The following is a 26,546-nucleotide window of genomic DNA, read 5'->3' on the forward strand; positions in this document are numbered from 1 at the left end:
AAGGATTTGGAGAGAAATTTTGAACAGATCTGCTCAGAGACAGTGAAGCGAATTGAGTCTTGATTGGTGCCGGGAAAATAATTATTGTTTAATGTGTGTGCAGATGAACCAAATAAAGAGTAATAAAGTGCAGGGTGATGGAAACAGCTCCTCTCCCTCTGTCTGCTTGTCTCTGTCCACCTGTTTCTTTCTGTCTGCTCTTTCAGAATAATCTCTACTGTGTCAAACGGTTTTTCAAAAAGGCTTTGACAAATAGTCTTTTCTTGGAAGAACGAGTCCCTACTTCCAAAAAGAATTGACATTCAAATTTCTTTGGAAATCACTTGCGAAAGAGCACTGCTAATACTTTGAAAGGATCCTCATCAGTCAATGAAGAGTGGTAAGGATGTGTAATTTGAGAATACACCCTTGGCCTTCCTCCCGAAGGAAGGATAAACTTGTCACAGAGAGAATGCAGTCGAAGTTCACTCGACTCATTCTAGGGATGACAGGTCTGTCCCATGAGGAGAGATTTGTTCAACAGAGCCTGTGTTCACTAGAGGTTAGGAGGATAAGAGGGGATTTGGTTGAAGTGATATAGGGAGAATATTTCCCCTGGTTGGGGAGACTCAGGATATGGAGTAGACCATTTCAGACTGAAATGAGGAACCATTTCTGAACTCAGTGGACAGTGAACTTGTGGAATTCTCTACCACATAAGGCTGTGGAGGCTAAGTGCTGGATGTATTCAAGAAAGAGATAGATGTTTAGATTTTAAAGACATCAAGGAGTAGAGGGGAAGAAAGATTTATTTATAATTGAGAAACATCTTGCATTTTTATTAGTTCGATTGACTGAGTCATAAATTAGTAGAAGTTTAATATTCCTCATTTTTTGAGTTTTGGTTCGGAAGGGTTCAGATCTTTGTGCTGCTGAGCTGGACCTGTTACAGGTTCAGCTGCAAATGTGTTGCTGGTCAAAGCACAGCAGGCCAGGCAGCATCTCAGGAATGGAGAATTCGACGTTTCGAGCATGTCAGGTACAGTTGCCAGGCTAATACCCAGGGAATATCGGTTCAAATCCCGGCATAACTGCTCGTGGAATTTAAATTTTGTTCTTAAATCTAGAATGTAAAAACTATTCTCAGTGATAATAATCACGACAACCCTATCATCAGTGATGGTAAAAGCTGATTGGGTTTAGCAATGTCCTGTAGGGACGGAGATCTTCTGTCCTCATCTATTCTAGCCTCGAGGTGACTCCAGACTCAGCAATGGGATTGTCACTAAACTGCCCTGATCTTCTCAGCAAGCTACTGAGTCCAGGGATAACTAGGGCAACAGTTTTACCTGCATCCTGTCAATACAGAACAAATGGGAAGTAACTTTAGTAGGGCAGAGGGGATGTGAAGAAAAGATTGTTTTTATCCTGAGGGATGTGGGAATCTGAGACTTTACCTATAACAGTGAGTTCTGTGATGACCAATGTTTCAAGTTTTTTTTCCCTTCATTCTCTTTTCTCTTTCTCATCTTAACCATGAGACCCATCTTTTGCATCCTCCCCACTAAACTGCTGATCAGCCAATTTGCCCTCCTGATCCTCGGGTCCAGCTGATTATGGTGAATGGATCTTTCTCTTCAGGTGTTGTCCCGCTCTCCTTTTAAGTCTGTTGGTCATTACCCGACGACTCAAAAGCATCAGAGTCAACTGATGTGAAGCTGGAAAAAACGCAGCAGGTCAGGCAGCATGGGGAGGATCAGGAACGGCAATGTTTCAGGCCAAAACCCTTCGTCAGGGAGGGTGCTGCCTGACCTGCTGTGTTTTTTCAGCTTCACACTATTGACTCTGGCTTCCAGCATCTGCAGTCCTTACGGTCTCCTCGTCCCTCAAAACATCAGTTCAGTGCAAACTTTGTTGAATGTAATGTTGTCTTCCAAACCATTCAGATCTTTCCCAGGACTCAGTTTTCGAATCCCTGCCATTTGGTGTCTCCCCTGTCGCAGTATCAAAACAGCTCTTATGAAGATTACAATATGACAGTGGTCAACTCCTCCCCCTCACACTTCTTGACCATCTGCAGCTTTTGACACAGTGACCGCGTCACCCTCCCCCAACCCCTCTCCACTGGCTAAGTCTACTCTCCTTCTGTTTTTCTCCATCTAATCAAGGCTGTAGACTCAGTGGGATTAGCACCTCCTCCTGTTCCTGTGTTACTATTCCCCCACGGGTCTATCCTTGTTTACCCCCACACTACCCTTCTGAAGTTCATCCACAAGCACAGTGATATTTAGCAATCTTTGGGAAGACTTATAGCTGAGATTGTTAAGTCTGTAAGTTAGCTGGCTGAGCTGGAAGGCTTGTTTTCAGACGTTTTGTCACCATGACGAGGTGACATCATCACTGAGAGTCTCTAGTGAAGTGCTGGTGGGATGTCCCGCCTCTCTATTTATAGGTCTTGGTTTCTTCAGGTGGGTGATGTCACTTCCGGTCCTTTTTTTCAAGGGAGCTTTCATACATACAAACAAAGAAGGACATCACTTTGACTGGGACCACACACACCCAGGCGAAACACAGACATGCACAATAATTCTTAGAGGCCTGGCATTCTAACCAGAACTCCATCAATAAACACACCCTATCTATCTTCCAGCTCACTGAGCTAACTTACTTACAGTGATAGTTTTCACATATATACCGATTAGCTGTATCTCACCATCAACATCTCTCTCTCCACTCCCCCATGGTCTCCAAATCATCAGTCTACATGTCTCTTCACAACTTTGGTGTCCCCTTTGATCCCATGATTAGCTTCCAATCTCCTCACTGAAACCAGTAATTCCCACCTCCGTGACATTGCCCCGTTCTCGGATCATTTGCTGCTGCAATTCTCATCCAACTCCAGACTCGGCTATTCCCACACACTCCTGGCTCCTCTCTTGACACACAATCCTCTGGAAACTTGAGATTATCCGAGATGCTGTTTCCTGTGCCTTAATTTGTAGCCAGTCTGTACCCTTAGCTCTCCCCCTGCTGCCTGACCCACAGCTGCTCCAGCTCCATTCCATGCAACATCTTGATTTTTTTTTAAAAAAAGACTTCTCATCCTGCTTTTCAGATTCCTCCTTGGGCTTTCCCCTCCCAGTGCCTGTATTCTCCTTCATTTCCACAACTCTCTAAGATCTCAGCATTCCTCTAGTTTTGACTCCTTGTCTCTCCCTGACTATAATTACTCCATCATCTGCCGTCAGCTGACCAGGTCCCAAGCTCTGGAATTCTGTCTTTGCGCCATTTCCCTTTCTTAAGATGCTCATTAAAACCTGCTTCTGTGATCTAATATCCTTGTACAGCTGGGTGTCACATTTTAAAATGCTCCTTTGGGATATTTTATCATGGGAATGGTGCCTATACATGTGGCACCTTAAGATGTTTCAGCAGTTTATCCCATCCGAGTCTGCTCGCCATTCTGTGAAACCAAGGCTGATCTGATCATTCTCGCCTCCACTTTCCTGCATTTTTCCCATAATCCTTGGTCCCCTTACTGATTATAAATGTCAATTTTAGCCTTGAATATTCCTAACAACTCAGCCTCGACAGCCCTCCCCAGTAACAAGTGCCACAGATTCACCACCCTGTGAGGGATGGAATTCCTCCTTATCTCTGTCCTAACTGGACAACCTCGACTCTGGATGAAAGCAAAATGCTGCAGACGCCGACCGTCTGTAGAATCAGGCAATACTTGAGAAACTCTGTGTCTGTGGGGAGAGATGTCATCCTTGTCCCTTCCCCCTATTTTGTCATCTGCAAACTTCTCGATAATGCATTCACTTCCCTCATCCAATTCACTAATATACGTTGTAAATAAATATTGGTTGTTGTAATATAAACCTACCACTTGATTATGTGGTGTAAAATAATTATCACGTAGCCCTGATCACAGCCGAGTTGAGGTAAAATGTTGGTGGAGCGGTTACAGTGGAGCCATTGAACCAGGAGGGAGTGTGATGGGTCAGTCCTCCAATGTCAATCCCCCTGTGGAATGGAGGGAAGCAGCATTACTGGGATTGCAGGGTAGCTGGAAGTGCTAAATACTCGGGAAATAATAACAGAAGGCACGAGGGCTGACAGTATCCCCTCCCTCCACCGATAGTGCCAGACTCTCTGTTGTTTGATGTTTGATGCAATTGATGTTTGTATCCAAAAGAGGTTGTACCTATATCTCCTGCCAAACGCGTGTGCACCCTAGAAGAGGGATGTGGTGTTCGGGAATTCTCCACAGCACTGGCACCGCGGTGCCCAGCTTCTGATGGAGTGACACAGACCCAGATCATTTGTGCTGTGCTCGGGCTCGCTCCCAGCTGCTGCTTGCCCGACCTGAGCGGGTCTGCGGAATCACTGCTGTGAGAAGGGGACGCCTCACGGCTGCACCGCCCCAGTGACTGGAAAGCAAATGATCTAGCAACCGGGAGTGATAATGCTGGACCGGGTGGAGGCCCTGGAACAAAAAGAGAAGGACATAGCCTGAATGCCTGAAACTCCTGGTAGATCAGGTTTAAAATTTTGCTGAACGGAAGCTCACACTCACTGAGCTCCTATATTTACACAGAAACCTCCCACCACCCCGCCACACACATCCCATCACCGACATTGGATACCAAGGCCGGTCTGTTTGGATATAGTGTTACACTTGCCCAGTTGTTCCAGGCTCTGTTTAACCACATGAGTTTTTACTGTACGTTGATTTAGAAAAGTCAGAGCGGATGTGATGATGTCGGGTGAGAATATCAGCTTGGTCCGCCCCGTTGGTTACCAGAGGGAGGGTTGAGATCGATGCATTTTTATGCTTGCTGCTAGTTTGCTGAAGAAAAAATTGGAAATCTGGGTGAGAAGGAAGGTGCTGAGGCCTACCTGCTGATCAGTATTTTAATTAACTCGAGAGGGGAAACGATCAAGATGAGGTTCAATCCCCTGGAAGGTCCGTTGTCGTCGTGTGAGGTGAGTTGAATGAGCTGTTGACAGCAGTTTGCGAAGTACCAGCCGTGAGGTTTTTCACTGAGGCCTTCATGCTTGTTAAATAGATTTGTGTGCTTCATTTTCCTTACTGATTAATTTACAGGTCTGAGCATCACTGGCTGTCCAGCATTAATTGCACATCAAGTACTTACAAAATTCTGACAGGACCAGGTAGGCTAAGTACAGGAAAGGTTATACTGGTTGACTGAGGGTCACAATTGAAGGATACGGGGTAGGCCTTTTAGGACTCAGAGATGTACAGCATGGAAACAGACCCTTCGGTCCAACCCGTCCATGCCGACCAGATATCCCAACCCAATCTAGTCCCACCTGCCAGCACCCGGCCCATATCCCTCCAAATCCTTCCTATTCACATCCCCAATCAAATGCCTCTTAACTGTTGCAGCCTCCACCACTTCCTCTGGCAGCTCATTCCATACACGTACCACCCTCTGTGTGAAAAAGTTGCCCCTTAGGTCTCTTTTATATCTTTCCCCTCTCACCCTGAACCTATGCTCTCTAGTTCTGGACTCTCCTACCCCAGGGAAAAGACTCTGTCTATTTATACTATCCATGCCCCTCATAATTTTGTAAACCCCTATAAGGTCACCCCTCAGCCTCCAACGCTCCAGGGAAACAGCTGAGGAGAAATGTTTACTTCCAGAAGGTGTTGAGTCGGTGGAATTTGCCACCGTACAAAGTGGTTAAGGCCGAAGCATCCGATGTTTTCAAGGAGTTAGATACACAGAGGGACCTTGATTATCCGAAGCGAGGAGTATGTCATTGGAGCGATCAAATGCCCAATAACATGGTTTAGTTGAGATCAGGACCTGGCGCTCTTGTTTGGATAATCCGAAATTCGGATAATCAAGGTTCCTCTGTAGTCACACAGCATCCAGATCTGGATTTATAATTGCCATTCCCTTAAAGTGTTTGCTCAAAACATTGGAACTTCCTGATCAATAAAACCACAAGCTAGAGGAGCAGAATTAAGCCACTGAGCCCATCGAATCTGCTCTGTGACTTAATCCTGGCTGATATGTTTCTCAACCCCATTCTCCTGCTCCCTCTCCATAACCTTGGATTCACCTACTAATGAAGAAGCCATCATTCTCCACAGAAGGCTGTGTTCCACAGATTCATCTCTGCCGGGCTGAGGCAGTGTCTCCTTGTCTCAGTTCTAAAGGGTCCAACCTTCACTTTGAGGTTGTGCCCTCTTCCCTTCTTCTTGTTGAAGATTCTTCTTCACATCCGCCCGATACAGGTCTCTCGGTATTCTGTAAGTGTCAATGAGATTTCCCCCAATCCTTCTGTACTCGTTGGAATACAGACTCAGAGTCCTCCTCACCCAACAAACTCTTCATTCGCTCGATCGTTCTTGTAAATCTCTGGACCCCCTCCCACAGCCCTGTCTACAGGCCGAGCTATGCTATTTGTAAGATAGTAGTTCAGGGGCTGCCCTGAGGGATTGCAGTGATTCAAGAAGGCAGCTCAACCACTCTCTCAATCTCGAGGGATAGAAGCATCCATACACCTCTCTGAGCCTGCTCAGCATGATCATGGATGATCATCAAACTCAAGTGACCAGTTCCTGTTTTCTCTCCATATCCTTTGATCCCTTTAGCCCTTTGAAATATATCTATTGGTATCACGATTTATATTGAATATGAATGTTGGAAGTATATGCTGATCATCTGGGTACTGCTACCACAAAATGCAGCCATGTCAGCCTAAATTATAAGACCATAAGACAAACGGTGGAAGTAAGGCCATTTGGCCCATTGAGTCCACTCCACCATTCAATCACGGCTGATGGGCGTTTCAACTCCACTTACCCGTACTCTCCCTGTAGCCCTTATTTCCTTGCGAGATCAAGAATTTATCAATCTCTGCCTTGAAGACATTTTAAATCCCGGCCTCCACTACACTCTGTGGCAATGAATTCCACAGGCCCACCACTCTCTGGCTGGAGAAATGGCTCCTCATTTCTGTCTTAAATTGACCCCCCTCTAATTCTAAGGCTGTGCTCACAGGTCCTAGTCTTCCTGCCTAACGGAAACAACTTCCCAGCGTCCACCCTTTCTAAGCCATGCATTATCTTGTAAGTTTCTATTAGATCTCCCTCAACCTTCTAAACTCTAATGAATACAATCCCAGGATCCTCAGCCGTTCATCATATCTTCGGCCTACAATTCCAGGGATCATCCGTGTGAATCTCCGCTGGACACGCTCCAGTGGCAGTATGGTTCATAAGTTTGAATAACTCTTAAAAATCTTTCCTTCGCCCTCCATGACTCAAGGAGAGCTACCCCTTTCCCAACTTCTTTGAGAAATCTGTCAACCTTGGTTGCCATCCTGACAGATCTCCTCAGTGTCCTCTTGGCAAAGGCCTTGACAGTGCTTTCTACAATATGGCCCCCAGACTGGGGTCCGACCTGGTGACCAGCCAGTGTGTTGGTAAATGTTTCCCATAATGTACTTGTTTTTACAAGTCCATTTCAGGGTGCCTTGTGAGACATAAGAACATAATTCACCTCTTGCTTCCTGGGTTTTCAGCGTTGCCACCGTCGGATAAACGTGCTTGAACACCAACTATTCACGATAGCTGTTTGGTGAGCCTCAGGTGGTGTCAAGGACCCTGCTTTCCTTCAAACACCAATGCTGGGCTTGCAGCAAAAGACCTGGTGACCACCCCCCCACCCTCAACCTCCCTTGATAACCCTCCCCATGTATTACTGGGAGGTGTCGGAGGCTTAGAAAGGGGAGGTGACTTTAGACTGGTGATGCCAAGGTGGCACGTTGCTGGCATTTTCCCTTCCCAATGGATAAGGCATGAGAAATAGTAGCAAGCGTAGGCTATTCAGCTCATTATCGACAATTCAATTGTGTCCCCAAATTCCAGTTCCTTTCCACTTTCACCCATTCTCTTGATTTCCTGGTAGGTCAAAACTTTGTCAAACTCAGCCATAAATATATTCAATGGCCTTGCCTGTTTGACTGTCGAGGGCAGAGAATTCCAAAGACTACCGTCCGACAGAAGGTCCTCCTTAACTCCGTCTTAAATGGGAGAGCGCCAGTTTTGAAACTGGTGTCCTCAAGTTCTAGATTCTCCAAGAAAAGTCACATCCTCTCAGACAGCTACTCTGGTGAATTCCCTCAGATTTTGGATCACCTCTCACGGTCACTGGAGTTTAGAAGAATCAGCCCCAACTGCTCAACTTTTCATCAAATCTCTTCATCCCTGGAGTCAGTTTATTGAGTCTTCCCTGAAGGACCTCTGATGCCTGAGTATCTTTCCTTTAATGAGGAGACCAAACATGTCAGCAGTAACCCTGGTATGCTCTCACCAATATCCCAAGTAGTTATTGAAGGAACTCCCTGCTATTAAATTCCATAACCTTAGAATAAAGGCTGGCATTCCCAATGACTTGCTGTAACTTTTTAAAAAAAATATGCTCAGCTAGCATCCATCGCCCATCCCTAACTGGGCAAAGGGTAGGTTAGAGTGAATTACATTGGTCTGGGTCTGGAATAACATCTAGGCCAGACCGGGTCAGGACAGCAGTTTCCTTCCCTGAAGGACATTTGTGAACCAGATGGATTTTTCTCGCAATTGACAGTGGTTTCATAGTCACCATTAGACCCGTGAGTTCCAGATTTTAAAAATTGAATTCAAGTTCCACCATTTGCTGGATTCAAATCCATTGAGGCCATTGTCCCCCTTCCCCCCGAGATGTTAGCTGCTTTTCATGGTTTATGTACCAGGATACCCAGATCCCTCTGTCCTGCAGCAGCCTGCAGTCTCTTTCCACTTCAGTAACATTCTCCTTTTCTATTCTTGCTGCCGATAAGGCCAGCGTCATATCTTACTGCGTTAAACTGCATCTGCCAGTTATTTGCCCACTCATTTCACCTACCCATAACCTGTGTCCACCTCTAACCCTACCGATGTATCATCAGTAAATTCGGTGACAGTATATCATAGCTTCTTTATCCACGTCATTATAAATGACAGGGCGGCACAGTGGCTCAGTGCTTAGCACTGCTGCCTCGCAGCGCCAGGGTCCCAGGTTCAACTCCAGCCCCGGGTGACTGTCAGTGTGGAGTTTGCACATTCTCCCCGTGTCTGCGTCGGTTTCCTCCCACAGCCCACAGATGTGCAGGTCAGGTGAATTGGCCATGTTAAATTGCCCTGTAGTGTTAGGAGCATTAGTCAGAGGGAAATGGGTCTGGGTGGGTTACTCTTCGGAGGGTTGGTGTTGACTTTGTTGGGCTGAAGGGCCTGTTTCCACACTGTAGGGAGTCTAATGTAAATATTTGAGGCCTGTCACGAATATCTGGCCATTCCACTAGTTGCAGTTTACCAACTCGAATGTGATCCAATTGCAAGAGATTTGAAGAAAGTCGAACAGCCTAACCCTAGCTTTTTGCCAAGTAAGTACAGCCAGGTATAAGGCTGACCAGTGGAGTTGAGGTGCTACCATGATCTAGTTGAAAGGAATAGTGGAGGTTAATGATTGATTCCTGGTCCAAATGCTTATTCTGCTGCTTGACTGATCCCCTAACTGTGGGTGGCCTTGTGTTCTTGCAGGAACAACAGCGACTGGAGACAATTCTGAACCTCTGCTCGGAATACAACAAGGCAGATGAGAGCACAGCAGGGGCAGTGGTGAGCAGCATCGAGAAGATTGGCGAGGAGCTCCAGAAACTGGCCCTGTCGCCAAGCAGAGTGCACTCCCCGCAACCGGAGCCCAGAGAGTGCAATGAAGCAGAGGCGAGGGCTTTTGCAAGACCCTATCACGGCTCGTCCTCCGCCTTTGATTTCAGCCCACCCAACCGAAGGTCGGCCAGACAGCCGGGTGCCCCAGAAGTGGATGGCTACGCCGAGCTAAACCGTCCCCGTTCCGGGAGGTCCTTCCAACTGCTGTCTTCCAGTCCAGCCGAGCGTTCTCCGAGGCATTCAGCTGACTCCCCATCCTCCTCTTCCTCTCCCAGGGCACCTCGCCAGCTGATGAGGGACGCTGCAGACAGGACGGGTCCGTTTGCTGACGTTGTGGAGGCAGGGGTCGGTAATGACATCTACAACGCGGTGAGTTTTTTTTTTCTGTCCTGCGTGAGGCTGGGCATTTTCCTGGCAGGTCCCCAGCGTGAAGCATCAGTCCTGACCACGGCCATTGGTGGAGGTCTGGGGGTCCTCTCAAACGCCAAGGGGGGGTGGGTGGAGGAGCAGATGAAGCTAGACCTCAGTGGTATGGGCAGCAGTGAATGGGCATCTCCGCTACCACCTGCCAAATTAAATGGCACATGGAAAAGCACAGGGTGTGGAATGACTTATGATTACACACCATTTGCTTTGTATCACTGCCCAACACCAATTGAAATCTTGACTTGTCTCGTTTGAATTTAAGCAAAATTCCTGGTGCGTTCTCCATGGCAACATCTCGACCAATGAGAGTCCACTTGCCAGGCGATTGGCGCCCTGTTTTTGGGATTTAGTATTCTTGTAACTTTAATCCTGATGGATGCACGAACATGAGTTCAGCGCCTTCCAGCAACCAATTTGTGTGTTTAGTTTTGGAAGTTGTGTGAATTTAGGCAGTTTGATATCTGTTTTCTCTGCTCAGCCTCTAAGGCGGTGTTCTGTTCAGCTCTTCACAGTTCTAGCTGTCACTTAGCACGTATTTGGCCTGATACACGTTTCGTCTGATGGGTGTTAAGTGACAGCAGAGTGTGAAATACTGGGCGATCAAGCAGTGGTACATTGATAGCTGTTGTTCCAAATTGGAATGGTGTGAATTGGCAGCACTCTTCCAATCCCAATGGACAGTAAATATGTACAGCACAGGAGGAGGCACACTGTACAAGAGCTGACTGTTAACTAGAATAAGCCAAGACTATCGCTCCATAAACATCTGATTTCAGCGGCTCCGAATATTCAGTGTTCTGAGCAGGAACAACAAATTCAGATCTAGTTGTCCTGCCGAAGAGGGAAATGCAAAAACAAGTTATATGACAGTGGGGTTGGCTGAGTTGGTTTGCACCAGGTGATGTTCAGAGTTACAGTGCCAGGCGTTGACAATGACAGCTTAGACTTTGGCGTGGAACGCCAGGAAAACTTCACACCATCCAGGGTAACGACCTGTCCTCCTGAGAGAGCAGACAAGACCATAGTTTAATGTCACCACTGAGAAGTGGTTCCTGTGACAGTGCTGTACACCTTCATTATGACAGTAGAGTGCCAGCCTGAGTGAGGGGCTTGAGTTTTGATAAGCCCATAACATATTGGAGTAGAGTTCGGCCATTTGTCCCACATGTCTGCACTGCCGTTCAATCATGGCTGATGCATTTCTCAATTCCATTTCTCCTCATAACACTTGATCCTCTTACTAATCAACAACCTCTCCATTTTGGTTTTAAATACAATAACATGGCCTCCACAGCAATGATTTCCACAGATTCACCAACTTTGGCTGAAGAAATTACTCCTCAGCACAATTTTAAAGGGTCCCCCCTTCATTATGAGGCTGTGCCTAGTCTCTCCTACTCGTGAAAGCATCTCCTCCATGTTTGCTCTATCCAGTATTCTCTAACTTTCAATGAGATCCTCCCCTCATCCTTCTAAAATACAGCAGAACAAACCCAAAGTCCTCAACTGCTCCTTGTGTTGAGGTGTTTCGAGGTGCAGGAAAATCTCTGTGGGAGGAGCCTTTGTGGGCGCAGGTTTTACACCTCTTGCGGTGGCAAGGGAAGGTGTCAGGAGTGGAGGTTAGGCTGGCGAGGGGCGTGGATCTAACGAGGGACTCGCAGAGGGAATGAACCTCTGCAGAACGCAGATAGGGGTGGGGAGGGAAATATATCTCTGGTGGTGGGGTCTGACTGCAGGTGGCGGAAATGGTGGAGGATGATGCAGTGTATCTGGAGGTTGGTGGGGTTGAAGCTGGGGTCCTAGGGGGTTCTGTCCTTACTGCGTGTGGAGGGGTGGGGTTCGAGGGCAGAGGTGCGGGAAGTGGAGCAGAAGTGCTGGAGGGCATTGATGACCATGTGGGAGGGGAAATTTTAAAACCCTTGAAGTAGGAGACCATCTGGGATGTTTTGGAGTGGGATTTGTCCTCCAGGGAGTAGATGCGGGAGAGGCGGAGGAATAGGGAGTAAGTTTTTTACAGGGAGGCGATTTAGTCCAGGTAGCTGTGGGAGTCTGGATTTGAAGTAGATGCCACTGTAAGAGGTGTAAAGCCTATGTCCACACCTTCCCCCTCACCTCTATTCAAGGGTCCCAAGGTCCCTTCCACATCCGGCAGAGATTTTCCTGCACCTCCAAACACCGTGTCCGTTGTGGCCTTCTGTACATTAGGGAGACAGGAGGCCAACTTGAGGAACTTTTCAGAGAACATCTCTGGGACTCCTGCACCAATCAACTCCACCACCCTGTGGCCAAACGCTTCAACCCCCCCCCCGCCCCCGCTCCATCAAGATCAGGCAAGTCTTGGGCCTCCTCCGCTGCCAAATCCGAGCCACCCGATGCCTGGAGGAAGGACACCTCATCTTCTGCCTCGGGACCCTCCAACCACACGGTGTCAATGTCGATTTCACCAATTTCCTGATCTCACCTCACCTTCCAACTCAGTACCGCCCTCTTGAGCTGTCCTCCCTGTCCCTCTTCCTTCCCACCTATCCCCTCCACTCGGACCTATCACAATCGCTTCCAGCTTCATCCACCTATCGTATTCCCAGCTAGCTTTCCCCCAGCCCCACCCCTCTCCCATTTATCTTCCAGGCCATTTGGTGCTCCTTCCCCCTCCCCACCCCCACCACCAATTCCTGATGAAGTGCTTATGCTCAAGTAGTTGACTCTCCTGCTCCTCGGATGCTGCCTGACTGGCCATGCTTTTCCAGCACCACACTTTTTGACTCAGTTTCTCATGTTTAACTTAAACTGTTATACCTGAATTAATGAATGTGGGAGACAGGTGGATCAAAGATGCAGAACAGGAGTAGTTTACGTTACAGACCCCATGACCTTTATCGGTCAGAGTATTGTGTACAAGAGTTGGGCGTCATGTTGTGGCTGTACAGGACATTAGTTAGGCCACTGTTGGAATATTGCGTGCAATTCTGGTCTCCTTCCTATCAGAAAGATGTTGTGAAACTTAAAAGTGTTCAGAAAAGGATGTTGCCAGGGTTGGAGGATTTGAACTATAGGGAGAGGCTGAATAGGCTGGGGCTGTTTTCCCTGGAGCATCGGAGGCTGAGGGGTGACCTTACAGAGGTTTATAAAATCATGAGAGGCATGGATGGGGTAGATAGACAAAGTCTTTTTCCTGGGGTGGGGGAATCCAGAATTAGAGGGCATAGGTTTAGGGTGAGAGGAGAAAGACATAAAAGAGACCTAAGGGGCAACGTTTTCATGCAGAGGGTGGTATGTGTATGGAATGAGCTGCCAGAGGAAGTGGTGGAGGCTGGTACAATTGCAACATTTAAGAGGCATTTGAATGGGTATATGAATAGGAAGGGTTTGGAGGGATATGGGCCGGGTGCTGGCAGGTGGGACTCGATTGGGTTGGGATATCTGGTCGGCATGGACGGGTTGGACCGAAGGGTCTGTTTCCATGCTGTACATCTCTGTGACTCTATGATCTCTTGAAGCAAGCTTGCCTCTGGAAGATCAGGGTCTTTACGAGATTTGTGTCAGAGAGTCATTATACAGTTGGGAAGCTGAGAAATCTGAGTGAATCAGGCAGTAAAAACGGAGCTGACCCGGTGGTGTTTGTGTTGCTTTCTTATGCAGCCAGTCAGAACAATCCTGCACCCAGGATTCCAAAAGGAACTGATGTTGTTCCTGATGTAATCTGTGTTTTCCAGCTCCAGATGAAATACAGCTGTTGTTTCCGGAATAACATAGGGATTACCTCGATTTGGGGAATTTGTTACGCACAGTTGCTCAGCATTGAAAAAAACCCACTGGCACAAATGCCAATGGTGTGTGCTAGCTGTCAGGTGAGAACAGCCAGTGGCCATTCCAGTAAGAATTGTCAGCGAGAAGGGAAGAGAATGGGATATCAAAGATATTGGAGAAGGTTAGGTATCCTTGGGGAAAGATGGGGATGGGGGTAGGCTTGAACACACCCCCAGGCTGCGCGTAGTTAACGTAAAGACAGGCAGGTGGGCAGAGGTTGCTTCATGACTAAGAAATGAAACTAAATCAATCGTGAGAAATGAAGTCGGGTCAGATGGTGTAGAATCACTGCGTATGGAATGGAGGAATCACAAAGGTAGAAAAACCAGCGTTGGAGTTACTTAGAGACCTCCAAACAGTAGTCAGGAGCTGGGACGCAAGGTGCACCAGGAGGTAGAAAAGCTGTGTAGGAAAGGCAAAGTTACAGTGATCAAGGGGGTCTTCAATATGTCGGTGGACTGGGAAAATCAGGTTGGCAGTGGATTGCAATAAAAGGAATTTGTGGAATGTCTACGAGATGTCTTTTTGGAGCAGCTTGTGGTGGAGAGTGAGGGGGCAGTGCTAAGTATGGTGATCATCACCAAGGAGAAGTTGCTGGAAAAACTGAATGGCCTAAAGGGGGATAAATCACCTGGACCTGATGGAACACACCCCAGCGTTCTAAGGGAGATAGCTGAGGATATAGGGGAGGTGGTAATTGTGATCTTTCAGGAATCACTGGAATCAGGGAGGATCCCAGAGGGCTGGAAAATCATTAACGTGACACCCCGGTTTAAAAAAAGGCAAAAGATATCTCTCTCTCTCTCTCTCTCTCTCTGTCTCTCATAGTACTCCCTGCAATGTCACTAATGATCGCATAGGAATTATCTTCCAGCACCAGTTGTACTTATCTGGTGATGAAGGAGCGACGCTCCGAAAGCTAGTGCTTCCAGTTAAACCTGTTGGACTATAACCTGGTGTTGTGTGATTTTTAACTTTGTCTGGAGTAAGTTGCAATGTTACCACCCGCTCAGTAAATCCTCCGTTGCAGTTTGCTATGGTTATACATACTTTGCATTTTCAAAGGGCTTTATTTCCTGTGTTGCATCTGTAGCCGTTTCATCTTCCCACTGCAGGGTACCTTTTGCTCTGTGCAGTGCTCCTGTCCCACACCACGTCTTGGAGGTTGAGATCTGCCTGTTGCAAAGGTTTTTCTTCCAGGTTTGGTGATACTCCCCTGGGAAGAAAAGGGTTCCTTCTTTATCACAGAAGGCTTTGGAGCTGCCTCAGCTCATCTGGAATGAGACATCTCTGACCTGGGGGTATCTCTCTGACTGTGTTTGAGAACGAAGGTTAAACTAAACGGAGATCAGTCTTCTGTTTATGATAGAGGGGCCTACTTACACCTAGACTCTTTAATACCAGCACGCAGTTAGTCCAAACGCTTAAACCTGGCACAGTTGCCTTCCAAACTTTAAGCTCAAAAATCATCACTCCCAAGTGGCTGAGCACATAATCCAGGCTGGCAAATGTGGGCAGTTCTAAGTGTGCTGTTATGGACCAGGCCGGGCCAAGAAGGGAGCCCAGACCCTAACTTTGCTAGTTGTTTTAGACAGATGTAAAGTGGATATTGCAGGAGAGAACCAGCTAGTCAAGCCACTTAGTTTTAAACAAAACAGAATTTATTTACAAGATTACTGAGGGATACACAAACAAAAGAGGACAGGTCATGATTTGGAGATGCTGGTGTTGGACTGGGGTGTACACAGTTAAAAATCACACAACACCAGAATATAGTCCAACAGGTTTAATTGGAAGCACACTAGCTTTCGGAGCAATGCTCCTTCATCAGGTGATTGTGGAGGGCTCGATTGTAACACAGAATTTAGAGCAAAAGTTTACAGTGTGATGTAACTGAAATTATACATTGAAAAATTGATTGTCTGTTAAGCCTTTCATCTGTTAGAGGACAGAAGAGGACAGAATATGGAATAACTTAACCGATCTGAAAACCCAATAGATTATCCCAATTTAGTAATGCTGTTGCCAATACTTGCAACAACCCCTATAAACACCCCTTGGCACAAAAGATAAAATCAAACATTGATCTGACAGGAGAAAAGTCAGACAGAGAGAGAGAGGGGGGGGTCAGCTTTTTCCATATTACCTTCAAAACCAAACCAACTGGCCACTCTCCTTTCATTACACAAATGTTTTCTGAGGCAGTATGTGTTAGCTATAATCAAACTGGCCCTAAAATACTTCACTCTCCAGACCTTTTGGAGTCTGTGTCGTTTATGACCTTCCTTAAAAATAGTCAAGGACTGCATAACATTTTTAAAGGAGCAGAGTTTTCTTCACCTTATGTATTCACCTTATGCCCACCTTGGCTTGAGGGGAGAATAGGCCTGGTAATGGTCGCCAGTCATGTTGGCATTGAGCATGTACCTCTGTCGCCTGGGCTAGACTTGGGGGCATCTGCAACCAGTTCACAGCAAACTCACAAGTTCACATCAGGATGTAGGTTTGCTCGCTGAGCTGGAAGGTTCATTCTTAGACGTTTCCTCACGATACTAGGTAACATCTTCAGTGAGTCTCTGAATGAAACATCGGTGGTGTAGTCCGCTTTCTATCTATATGCTTGAGTTTCCTTGGGTTGATGATGTCATTTGCTGTGGTGACATAATTTCCTATGGTGATGTCATTTCCCGTTCTTTTTCTCAGGGGATTATAAATGCGATCCAAGTCAATGTGTTTGTTGATCGAGTTCCGGTTGGAATGCCATGCTTCTAGGAATTCTCGTGCGTGTCTCTGTTTGGCTTGTCTAAGGATGGATGTGTTGTCCCAAAACTCACTAAGTTCACTTCATTTTTACTGCAAGACATCCTCAGGGCCTTTGACTGTTTGCTCTCAAAACCTTTAGCCATTAGCCATCTGCAGACCTGTCAAAGTGCATGAATTTTCTTTCCCACCTGGAGAGTGCAAGTTTATTCTTGGTGCAGAGAAGGCTAATAAGGATAACGTTGCATTTAAGAGGAGATTGGATAGAGGTTTAAACAATGCTGAGGAATTCTAATGCAATATTCTAATTTTCCTATGACATCAAAGAAAGGCATATTTTCCATAGTATTTACTGGCTTTTCCTATTTTCACTGAGGATTCATTTCACGCTCCAGGTTGCACACTGTACCCCAAGGTCAGATGCTGCCAATCGAGCTACGACTGACTGCAGGGTTTCACCCACCCACTGCCACTCAGTATGGCAGTTCACGCCAACTTTTCCACAGCACGAAGGAATGGGCAATAAATGCTGGCCCAGCCAGTGCCAGGCACATCCTGCCAAACTTGTTTGCCGTGATGAGGAGGGCGAGGTATCAACAGTCGTACAGAGGGTGAGGATGGAAGCAGTTTTGCAAGAGAATTTGAGAACTTTTAATGGTTAAAAATCACACAACACCAGGTTATAGACCAACAGGTTTAATTGGAAGCACACTAGCTTTCGGAGCGACGCTCCTTCATCAGGTGATTGCGGAGGGCTCGATCGTAACACAGAATTTATAGCAAAAATTTGCAGTGTGATCTAACTGAAATTATACATTGAAAAACTGATTGTCTGTTAAGCCTTTCATCTGTTAGAATACAGTGATAGTTTCACTTCTTTCATGTGTAAATCACAAAACTTTTTTTTAAAGTTGCATTCTCGGGTTAGCTGTTAACAATGGTGATAGCTAGAAAATATGTTGAAGGTGTTAGCCCCTGTGTTCTCTGTCTATGACCTGATGTTTAGATTGATTCTAATCTAATAAGTGAGATCACAGAGTTTTACATAAATTCCTGCAGTTTTTGAGCTCAGAGTTCTACATGAATGTATGCAGTTTTTGAGCAACGTGCAATGTTACTTTGCAATACAAATTCATCCCACAAAATATATGTGTGCATGTGGGTCTTTGTCTGTGTGTGTGTGTGTGTGTGTGTGTGTGTCTGTCTGTCTGGGGTGGGGGTTGTGAGTGTGAGAAAGTGTGTTACGATCGAGCCCTCCACTATCACCTGATGAAGGAGCGTCGCTCCGAAAGCTAGTGTGCTTCCAGTTAAACCTGTTGGACTATAACCTGGTGTTGTGTGATTTTTAACTTTGTACACCCCAGTCCAACACCGACATCTCCAAATCAGAACTTTTAATGGAGGCGAAGGTAGTGTTATTGAGGAAGAGCTGGTGAGTGAGGCTAATTGGTTAGCTCCTCCTGAGAGCCAGCAGAGGCTCAGTGGGTAGCATGACCGCTTCCTGTACTCAGTAATTCTATGATGTGGTTCTGGGCCTGCACAACACTGTGTAAAAATGTCTGATTGGTGAGTTTGGGAGACTCAGGAGTGACCTGACAGGAATCCATGCTCGAGGTGAAAGGCGACAGAGGCACCTTTCTGGATTGAGGTCAGGGAATGGTTACAGCACTGCCTGGAGTCAAACATACAGCCTGTCATGATATACCCACCCCTTCCCCACCCCACCGACAACCCTGCACGTGTTTCCATTTCAGATTGTGATCATAATTCCTTTTGAAAGCTGGGGTTGAACCTGCCCCCACCACACTCTCAGACAGTACATTCCAGACCCTAACCATCGTGTAACAGAGTCATAAAGATGTACAGCACGGAAACAGACCAACTCATCCATGCCATCTAGATATCCTAACCTAACCTAGTCCCATTTGCCAGCATTTGGCCCATATCCCTCCCTATTCATGTACCCAACCTGATGCCTTTTAAATGCTGTAATTGTCCCAGCCTCCACCACCTCCTCCATAGCTCATTACAACATTTTTTCCCTTTGTGTGATAAAATTGCCCTTTAGGTCCCTTTTGAATTTTTCCCCTCTCACCCTCAACCTATGCCCTCCAGTTCTGGACTCCCCCACCCAAGGGAAAAGACCTTGTCTATTTATCCTATCCTCAACCTCTACAAGGTCACCCCCAGCCTCCGATGCTCCAGAGAAAACAGCCCCAGCCTGTTCAACCTCTCCCTATAGCGCAAGCCCTCCAACCCTGGCAACATCCTTGTAAATCTTTTCTGAGCCCTTTCAAGTTTCACAACATCTTTCCGATAGGAAGGAGACCAGAATTGCACACAATTTTCCAACCTAACCAAGTGGCCTAACCAATGTCCTGTACAACCATAACATGACCTCCCAACTCCCAGGAGAAAGTGAGGACTGAAGATGCTGGAGATCGTAGTCGAAAAGTGTGGTGCTGGAAAAGCACAGCCAGTCAGGCACTGTCTGAGGAGCAGGGGTGTCGACGTTTCGGGCATCAGCCCTTCATCAGGCTTCTGTCTGAAACATCAATTCTCTTGCTCCATTCAAGTGACCCTGCCTCCCCCACACTCTCAGACAATACGTTTCAGACCCTAACCCCCGAGTGAACCGCCTTCCCCCCACACTCTCAGACAGTACACCCCAGACCCTAACCCCTCGAGTGAACCTGCCTCCCCACACACTCTCAGACAGTACACCCCAGACCCTAACCCCTCGAGTGAACCTCCCTCCCCCCACACTCTCAGACAGTACATCCCAGACCCTAACCCCTCGAGTGAACCTCCCTCCCCCCACACTCTCAGACAGTACACCCCAGACCCTAACCCCTCGAGTGAACCTGCCTCCCCCCACACTCTCAGACAGTACACCCCAGACCCTAACCCCTCGAGTGAACCTCCCTCCCCCCACACTCTCAGACAGTACATCCCAGACCCTAACCCCTCGAGTGAACCTCCCTCCCCCCACACTCTCAGACAGTACACCCCAGACCCTAACCCCTCGAGTGAACCTGCCTCCCCCCACACTCTCAGACAGTACACCCCAGACCCTAACCCCTCGAGTGAACCTCCCTCCCCCCACACTCTCAGACAGTACATCCCAGACCCTAACCCCTCGAGTGATCCTCCCTCCCCCCACACTCTCAGACAGTACACCCCAGACCCTAACCCCTCGAGTGAACCTCCCTCCCCCCACACTCTCAGACAGTACACCCCAGACCCTAACCCCTCGAGTGAACCTCCCTCCCCCCCACACTCGCAGACAGTACACCCCAGACCCTAACCACTTGCTGCATGAATAGCTTTTTCCTCACGTTGCTGTTGCTTCTTTTGTCAACGACCTTAAACCCATGTCCTCTGATTCACCATCCCTTCACTGGTGCGCGTGGTTTCTCCCTCTGTGATCTGGCCAGACTGCTCAGGGTTTTGAAAATCGATCACCCCTTATCCTTCTCCAAGGAGAGTAGTCCCAGTCGTGCTGGTTCATCCAGTAACCATAATTCCTCCAGCCTAGAATCATTGTTGGGACTCCTTTCTGCGAGACAGCAAAATCCAGTGGCAATGTTGGAGTGGCACAGTAGCTCAGTGGTTAGCACTGCTGCCTCACAGGGCCAGGGATCCAGGTTCAGTTCCAGCCTCGGGTGACTGTCTGTGTGGAGTTTGTGCGTTCTCCCTGTGTCAGGGTGCGTTTCCTCCCACAGTCCAAAGATGTGCAGGTTAGGTAATTTGGCCGTGCTAAATTGCCCAAAGCTTTTGGGAGGAATGCAGAGTGTTAGGGGGATGGGTCTGTGTGGGATGTTCTTTGGAGGGGCAGTGTGGACTTGCTGGGCTGAAGGGCCTGTTCCCACACTAGAGGGATTCTAATTCTAATTCACACTCTTCCAAAGGTACAGGGCCGAGAATTGGACACACTACCCTCGTTGAGGTCTAATCAGTTTTTGTTTCAGTTTGAGTACAACATAACACCTCATACTTGGACTCTCTGCCACTACAACATGATATTTGCTTGATTAACCAAGCTTTGAACCTGTCCTTGCCACCTTCAACAATGTGTGCACAGATACCCCCTACTGCTCCGCTGTTTCCCACCCATCCCTTCCTATTGTTTACACTTGATCGTTAAAAGCCAAGATAAACCTTTGATGAGATGTTTGAGATATTTGTCTGTGCAATGACACCACGTTCTGAGAGATATGGGGTCCGGAAGGAAGAATGGGATTGTAGCGGATCTATAACAGGCTAAAATATGACACCACCCATCAGGGAACAGCATCTGGAGCTCTTTCCCTGTGGGCTGGTGAAATGCGACATTACACAGATGGTTCGGTGTTGACAACTGTAACCATTCATATCGACCTATAAAAGGAAACTGCAGCGCGCAGGCCTGTGGGATTGCCGGGTCTCTTGTCGCTTTTGGAATTTTGTATAATCTCAGCGATAATTGGGCTTCTCTCCACAGCCAGGGGGAAGCTGTACTTTGTTAGCACATGGACTTCAGCGCTCGCTCGGCTTTGTTCTATCCCACATTGACCTGCAATGTTTTGATGGTCTCGGTCAGAAGCCCTCGGGGGTTAAAGAGAAGATGATGTTTTTGAGGCAGGTGCTGTCCCCAGTGTACGAAGGTACATTGAGTTGGGGAAGGAGCAGCAGTAATAGAGCCACTGGCAGTCAGGCTTTTCCTACCTTCACTGAGGATTCATTTCACTCCCCAGGCTGGATGTTGTACCCATACTGAGCTGTCGCTGCGGGGTCTCACCCACCTCACCGAGGACTGCAGCCATTCAATATGGCAGCACACGCCACCTCTTCCCCAGCATTAAGGAATGGGCAATAAATGTTGTCCCAGGCAGCGCCAGGCACATCCTGCAAATGAATGTTGTAAAAATGTTAATGCACAGAAAGTATTGTTATAAATATGCCTTTCTTTGACGCCAGAGGAAATAGTTAGACCTGGAGTACATTCCAATCTTAGCCTGACCATCAGAGTAACCTTTTAGGAAATGGCCAGTTCCCAAGACTCCTGTCATGTTTATCTCATCATTTAGTAAAAATGTTTTTCTAGTTTCAATTAAATCGTGGTTTTAGGTTAACAAATACATTTTTGCACTTCTGTCCCGTTTTATAAGATGGTCAGGTGATTGGTTGAAACAGAAATAAATAACATTAGCCTTATTCTGGAATGGGAGTTGGAGGCCATTCTGGGTGATTGCAGGCCTGTTCGGAGGAGTGCAGGTCTGTTCGCAGGAGGGCAGGCCTGTCGGAGGAGGGCAGGCCTGTTCGCAGGAGGGCAGGCCTGTCGGAGGAGGGCAGGCCTGTTCGCAGGAGGGCAGGCCTGTCGGAGGAGGGCAGGCCTGTTCGCAGGAGGGCAGGCCTGTTCGGTGGAGGGCAGGCCTGTTCGGTGGAGGGCAGGCCTGTTCGCAGGAGGGCAGGCCTGTTCGCAGGAGGGCAGGCCTGTTCGGTGGAGGGCAGGCCTGTTCGGTGGAGGGCAGGCCTGTTCGCAGGAGGGCAGGCCTGTTCGCAGGAGGGCAGGCCTGTTCGGTGGAGGGCAGGCCTGTTCGCAGGAGTGCAGGCCTGTTTACAGGAGGGCAGGCCTGTTCGGAGGAGGGCAGGACTGGCAATTATCTTTTCCTCTACAAAGGACATAGTATACTGCTGCTTGGCACCATCATGTTTCTGAGCCCACTAGTGTCTGCTCAGTTTGGAGCTGATTCCCCAATTCATGCATTTGCTCAACCTTAAAATTCGATGCTTGTCTTTCAGGAAGAGAAGGAATTGGCTGAGAGGAACGCGAAAGAGAGAATTATCCAAGTAGAGGAAGACTGTGTGTGCATCCTCAACAACGTGGAAGAAATTAACAGGAAGATCAAAGAACTGGACAATCAAATGGAGGAGTCCTCACAAGAGGTACTGAATATAATGAAGGCTGTTTTCCAAGTTCACAATTCCATGGGACCTTATGTCTTTCAATTGCACGGAATGCCTGAGACATATCACCCATGGAATTGCTTATGGTGTTATTCCACTGCCAAATAGATGAGAGGTTGTGAGTGTAAAGGAGGACACGCAAGAGGCAGTTGGACTGTTAGCTGTAAAGGAAGAACGTGCAGAATCACAGCAAGAAGGTGCGTGAGTGTTTCGAGGCAAATTGATGCTTTGGAGAAGGATTGTTCAGGAGCAGGATGGTTGTTGGGAGCAGTATTGTGAGCCATGTAGGTGGAAACGTGCAATTACAAAGAGACTATGGGACTGGGCAAATGGACTTCAAGGTGGGCAAAAAAAGGGAGTTGACTACTTTGGGTCTTGAGAGGATGTTCTGACTTTAGACAGCTACCTGTACTAGGGACTGCCAGCTTCTCTGAATAGCTGGCCTTGAAGTTGGCTTTGTTAGCTGCAAGATAGTACCACTCACATCTGGAGCTGCTGTGTCAAGGCTGGCTTTTCAGCTTTTGCATCATTCCCTTCAGAGGCTCTCTGCTTCTTACCAGCTCTCTCACGAAGTTATGACTCTATGACTCTTTGTGAGATGTTGAAAGGTTAATTGGAAAGCCCCCTTTCTCAATGTTACTACCTACCACTAAACCACAACCCTTCACAGTTTTGCCATACCCAACTATACTCATTAGGACTTTATTTATTCATTGGGTGTGGCCTTTGCTGATTGCACTGAAGAAGGTGGTGTTGAGCTGCCTTCATGAATGTCTGCAAATCTTGAGGTGTATGTTGGTCAGACCACCCTTTACTCTTTCAAATTCCTGGGAGAATAGCCCTGGTCTGTGTAAACTCTTATCGTGATTGAATGTTGGCGTCCAAATTATGGCCTTGGAGACCAGTGGGTCCTACTTAAAATGGAGAGCCCAGAACAGATATCAGCTTCTGCAGTGCATCTAGCCTGGGCCTCTAAATTATTAGCCCAGTGACGTTCCCACTACACCAGTACCTCCCAGAAAGAATAACATTTTTTTTAGATTAGTTACAGTGTGGAAACAGGCCCTTTGGCCCAACAAGTCCACACTGACCCTCCAAAGACCAACCCACCCAGACCCATTCCCCTGCATTTACCCCGTTCACCTAACACTGTGGGCAATTTAGCATGGCCAACTCACCTAACCTGCACATTTTTGGACTGTGGGAGGAAACTGGAGCACCCGGAGGAAACCCACGCAGACACGGGGAGAACGTGCAAACTCCACACAGACAGTCGCCTGAGGCGGGAATTGAACCCGGGTCTCTTGGCGCTGTGAGGCAGCAGTGCTAATCACTGTGATTACTGAGGGATTGTTTTCCTTCTCTGTATACAGATTACTTTCTAATGACAGGGTGGAATGGAAGATGCAAACAGAATTTTTTTTCACCCAACGATACAGCCTTTTGTTGAATAAAAGGAAAATGGCCATTGTTTTTGTTACGTTGACAGGTGGAGATGGAGCGTGCCTTGTTAGAGGGGGAGAGGAACTCTGAGATTTCACACGTCCAGTATGAGAAAGATGTTTTGGAGCAGCTACAGAAGAAGATAACTGACCTAGAGACTAGTGTCACATCTGAAAAGGTGAAGGTACGAACCATTGGAGAGTGTCAATCTGATTGTTGTGCACTTCCTGCTGTAAGTGAGCAGTTTTAGGTCTGGAGATGATTTGCTGCTCTTAAACCCAGTTAACACTGAGCAAGGGGTCCTGCAGAGGAAGGCTATTTTGTTGCTTGATCTGTATTTTGGGTCAGCCAGTGCTCTGCAATTTACAGGAGATTATCCAAAAAATACAACTGTAGCCAGGGAAGGAATAAATGGAAGAACGAATATCCTCAGAGGTTCACATCAGGAAATTAGAGATGGTGAACATGCTAATTTTTATATAACGAATGGAAACATGTCACCCGTTGAGAGAGAGGAACAGAGTTGTGTGTTTCGACTCTGTGACCTTTCCTCAGATAGATGTTTCCCTGGTGAGGAGTGGGTTCTAGGCCCAAGGGATACTGTCTGAGAATAAGTGACTGGGATGAGGAAATTTTTCTCTTGAGTCTTTGAAATTCTCTACTCCAGAGGACTGTGGAAGCTCAATTATTGAGTGTGTTCAAGTTAGAGAACAATGGATTGAATAATATCAAGTGGTACGGCATTGAGGAGATGATCAGCCATGATCTCGAAGACAGATTTGAGGGGCTGAATGGCCTATTCCCATGTTCCGGTGTCAGAGGTGAATGGTCTTAACATATTGCAGTCATGTATAAAGGGTTGCTCGGAAGGGTGTGCCTGGAAAAACGCACAAGGGAAATGTCTGTGGTGGGGTAAAAGGCAGGCGAGATTTTAATTCCTGAGAGGGATGATGGCAGGATTGAAAATGAGACAGTATTGGGACAAATAACATTCAAGGATCGGATCCAGAGGCCATGACATGTAGTCTCAGAGAAACTGGGAGCTCAGTCTTATTCCCACCCTGACTGTCCGGAAGCTTCCTTTCACCTTTTGCCATGATGGCTGATAAGAGCTTCAGCATGATCAATCCAATCAGGAATCCTGGTGTTTTCAGCTTTTGAATCTGAATTTAATGATCTTAGATCACAGTCACTGCCCTATTCTCTGTCGGGAATTCCATAGCCATTCATCCAACCGAATACAGACTTCTTAATTCCATCTGCGAATGCAATGAAAGCTTTCTGTTTACAAGCACTGCTGTTAAATTCCACGTGATAGTGGTGCCTTTGAGGACCTGGTCATGAAACTGCGCAACGATGGACGACAGCTGCTTAGAGGTTAATCCACCAAGGATGTTTTCTGAGGATAGACACTTACAGGGCACAGACATTGGTAGGCCCAAACCCCACTCCAGTGCAAGAAACACATTATCGAGGCTGACCCGCCTGTGAACTACTAGGAGAGTGCTACACAGTCAGAAGTAATGAGATGTGACGCAGAGGTGAGAGATCGCTCTGGTGCTGTTTAAGGATGAGCCAGGCAGTTGGGCCCTGATGTCTTGGGCATTATTTGTCCTTCCATCATCTACACAAAAAGATTAACTTGTGGTTGTCTCGTTGCTGCCTGTGGGAGTTTCCTGGACACAAATGAGCCCCCATGGCTCCAACATTGTGACATTTTGAAAGTGCATGATTGGCTATGGAGTGCCTGAGACCAGCTGAAGACTGTGGAAAGTGCAGTACAGACGCATATTCTTTGTGTAAGTAACCCCTTGTTTCTGTGTATTCTCACATGACTCCGTGAAGGATCGGCTACAGGAGTAAAATGGCAGAGGGCATCCTGAAGTATAGGTTTGGAACCCAGTCGTTGAAACTATGTGCAATTTTAGTGAGCAATTGTGTGTTTGTATGTTTCTTGAAAGTCATCTTCGACAAAAGCCTCAACCTTCCCCCTCCGTTCCTGGCCACCTGCATCTCCTAACCCCCACTCTCTCCTTGGTCAAGACTGCTTGTGAATGCATCCAAAGACTGGTCAGTTTTAACCACTGTGTTTGAGGCATGAAGGCCTGTTTGTCTGCATTGCCCAGGACTTGAGAGGATTGATGGACAGTGAAGAGATTGTTTTGTGCTCATGTTGGTGGACTGTACTCAGTGCTGGGTATGAACAGTAAGTACCCACAGGGAGAGTGTTGGGCTTCTTTGGCAAGTGGCTGCGTCAGTGCTAGTGTGGACACCTGCCTATTGTACACACAGTCCCCCACCACAGTAATCTACACCCACCCCACACCCCCCACCACAGTAATCTACACCCACCCCACAGTCCCCATCACAGTAATCTACACCCACCCCACACTCACCACCACAGTAATCTACACCCACCCACACCCCCCACCACAGTAATCTACACCCACCC

General features: G+C 47.3%; 1 protein-coding gene across 11 annotated transcripts in view; it reads left to right on the plus strand.

Moving 5' to 3' along the window:
- The window catches only part of phldb2b (pleckstrin homology-like domain, family B, member 2b), a 261,470-nt gene that overhangs the window by 82,506 nt on the left and 152,418 nt on the right, over positions 1-26,546 (plus strand). For 10 of the 11 annotated variants that reach the window (XM_060833320.1, XM_060833318.1, XM_060833319.1 and 7 more), the window contains 3 exons: positions 9,581-10,078; positions 22,487-22,630; positions 24,141-24,278. In XM_060833320.1, coding sequence (XP_060689303.1) covers positions 9,581-10,078; positions 22,487-22,630; positions 24,141-24,278 — 780 coding nt within the window. The remainder of the gene's footprint in view (positions 1-9,580; positions 10,079-22,486; positions 22,631-24,140; positions 24,279-26,546) is intronic. The other variant, XM_060833315.1, reaches the window with a different exon arrangement.

The sequence above is a fragment of the Hemiscyllium ocellatum genome, chromosome 12, assembly GCF_020745735.1.
Source record: "Hemiscyllium ocellatum isolate sHemOce1 chromosome 12, sHemOce1.pat.X.cur, whole genome shotgun sequence".
In the NCBI taxonomy this organism is placed as follows: Eukaryota; Metazoa; Chordata; class Chondrichthyes; order Orectolobiformes; family Hemiscylliidae; genus Hemiscyllium; species Hemiscyllium ocellatum.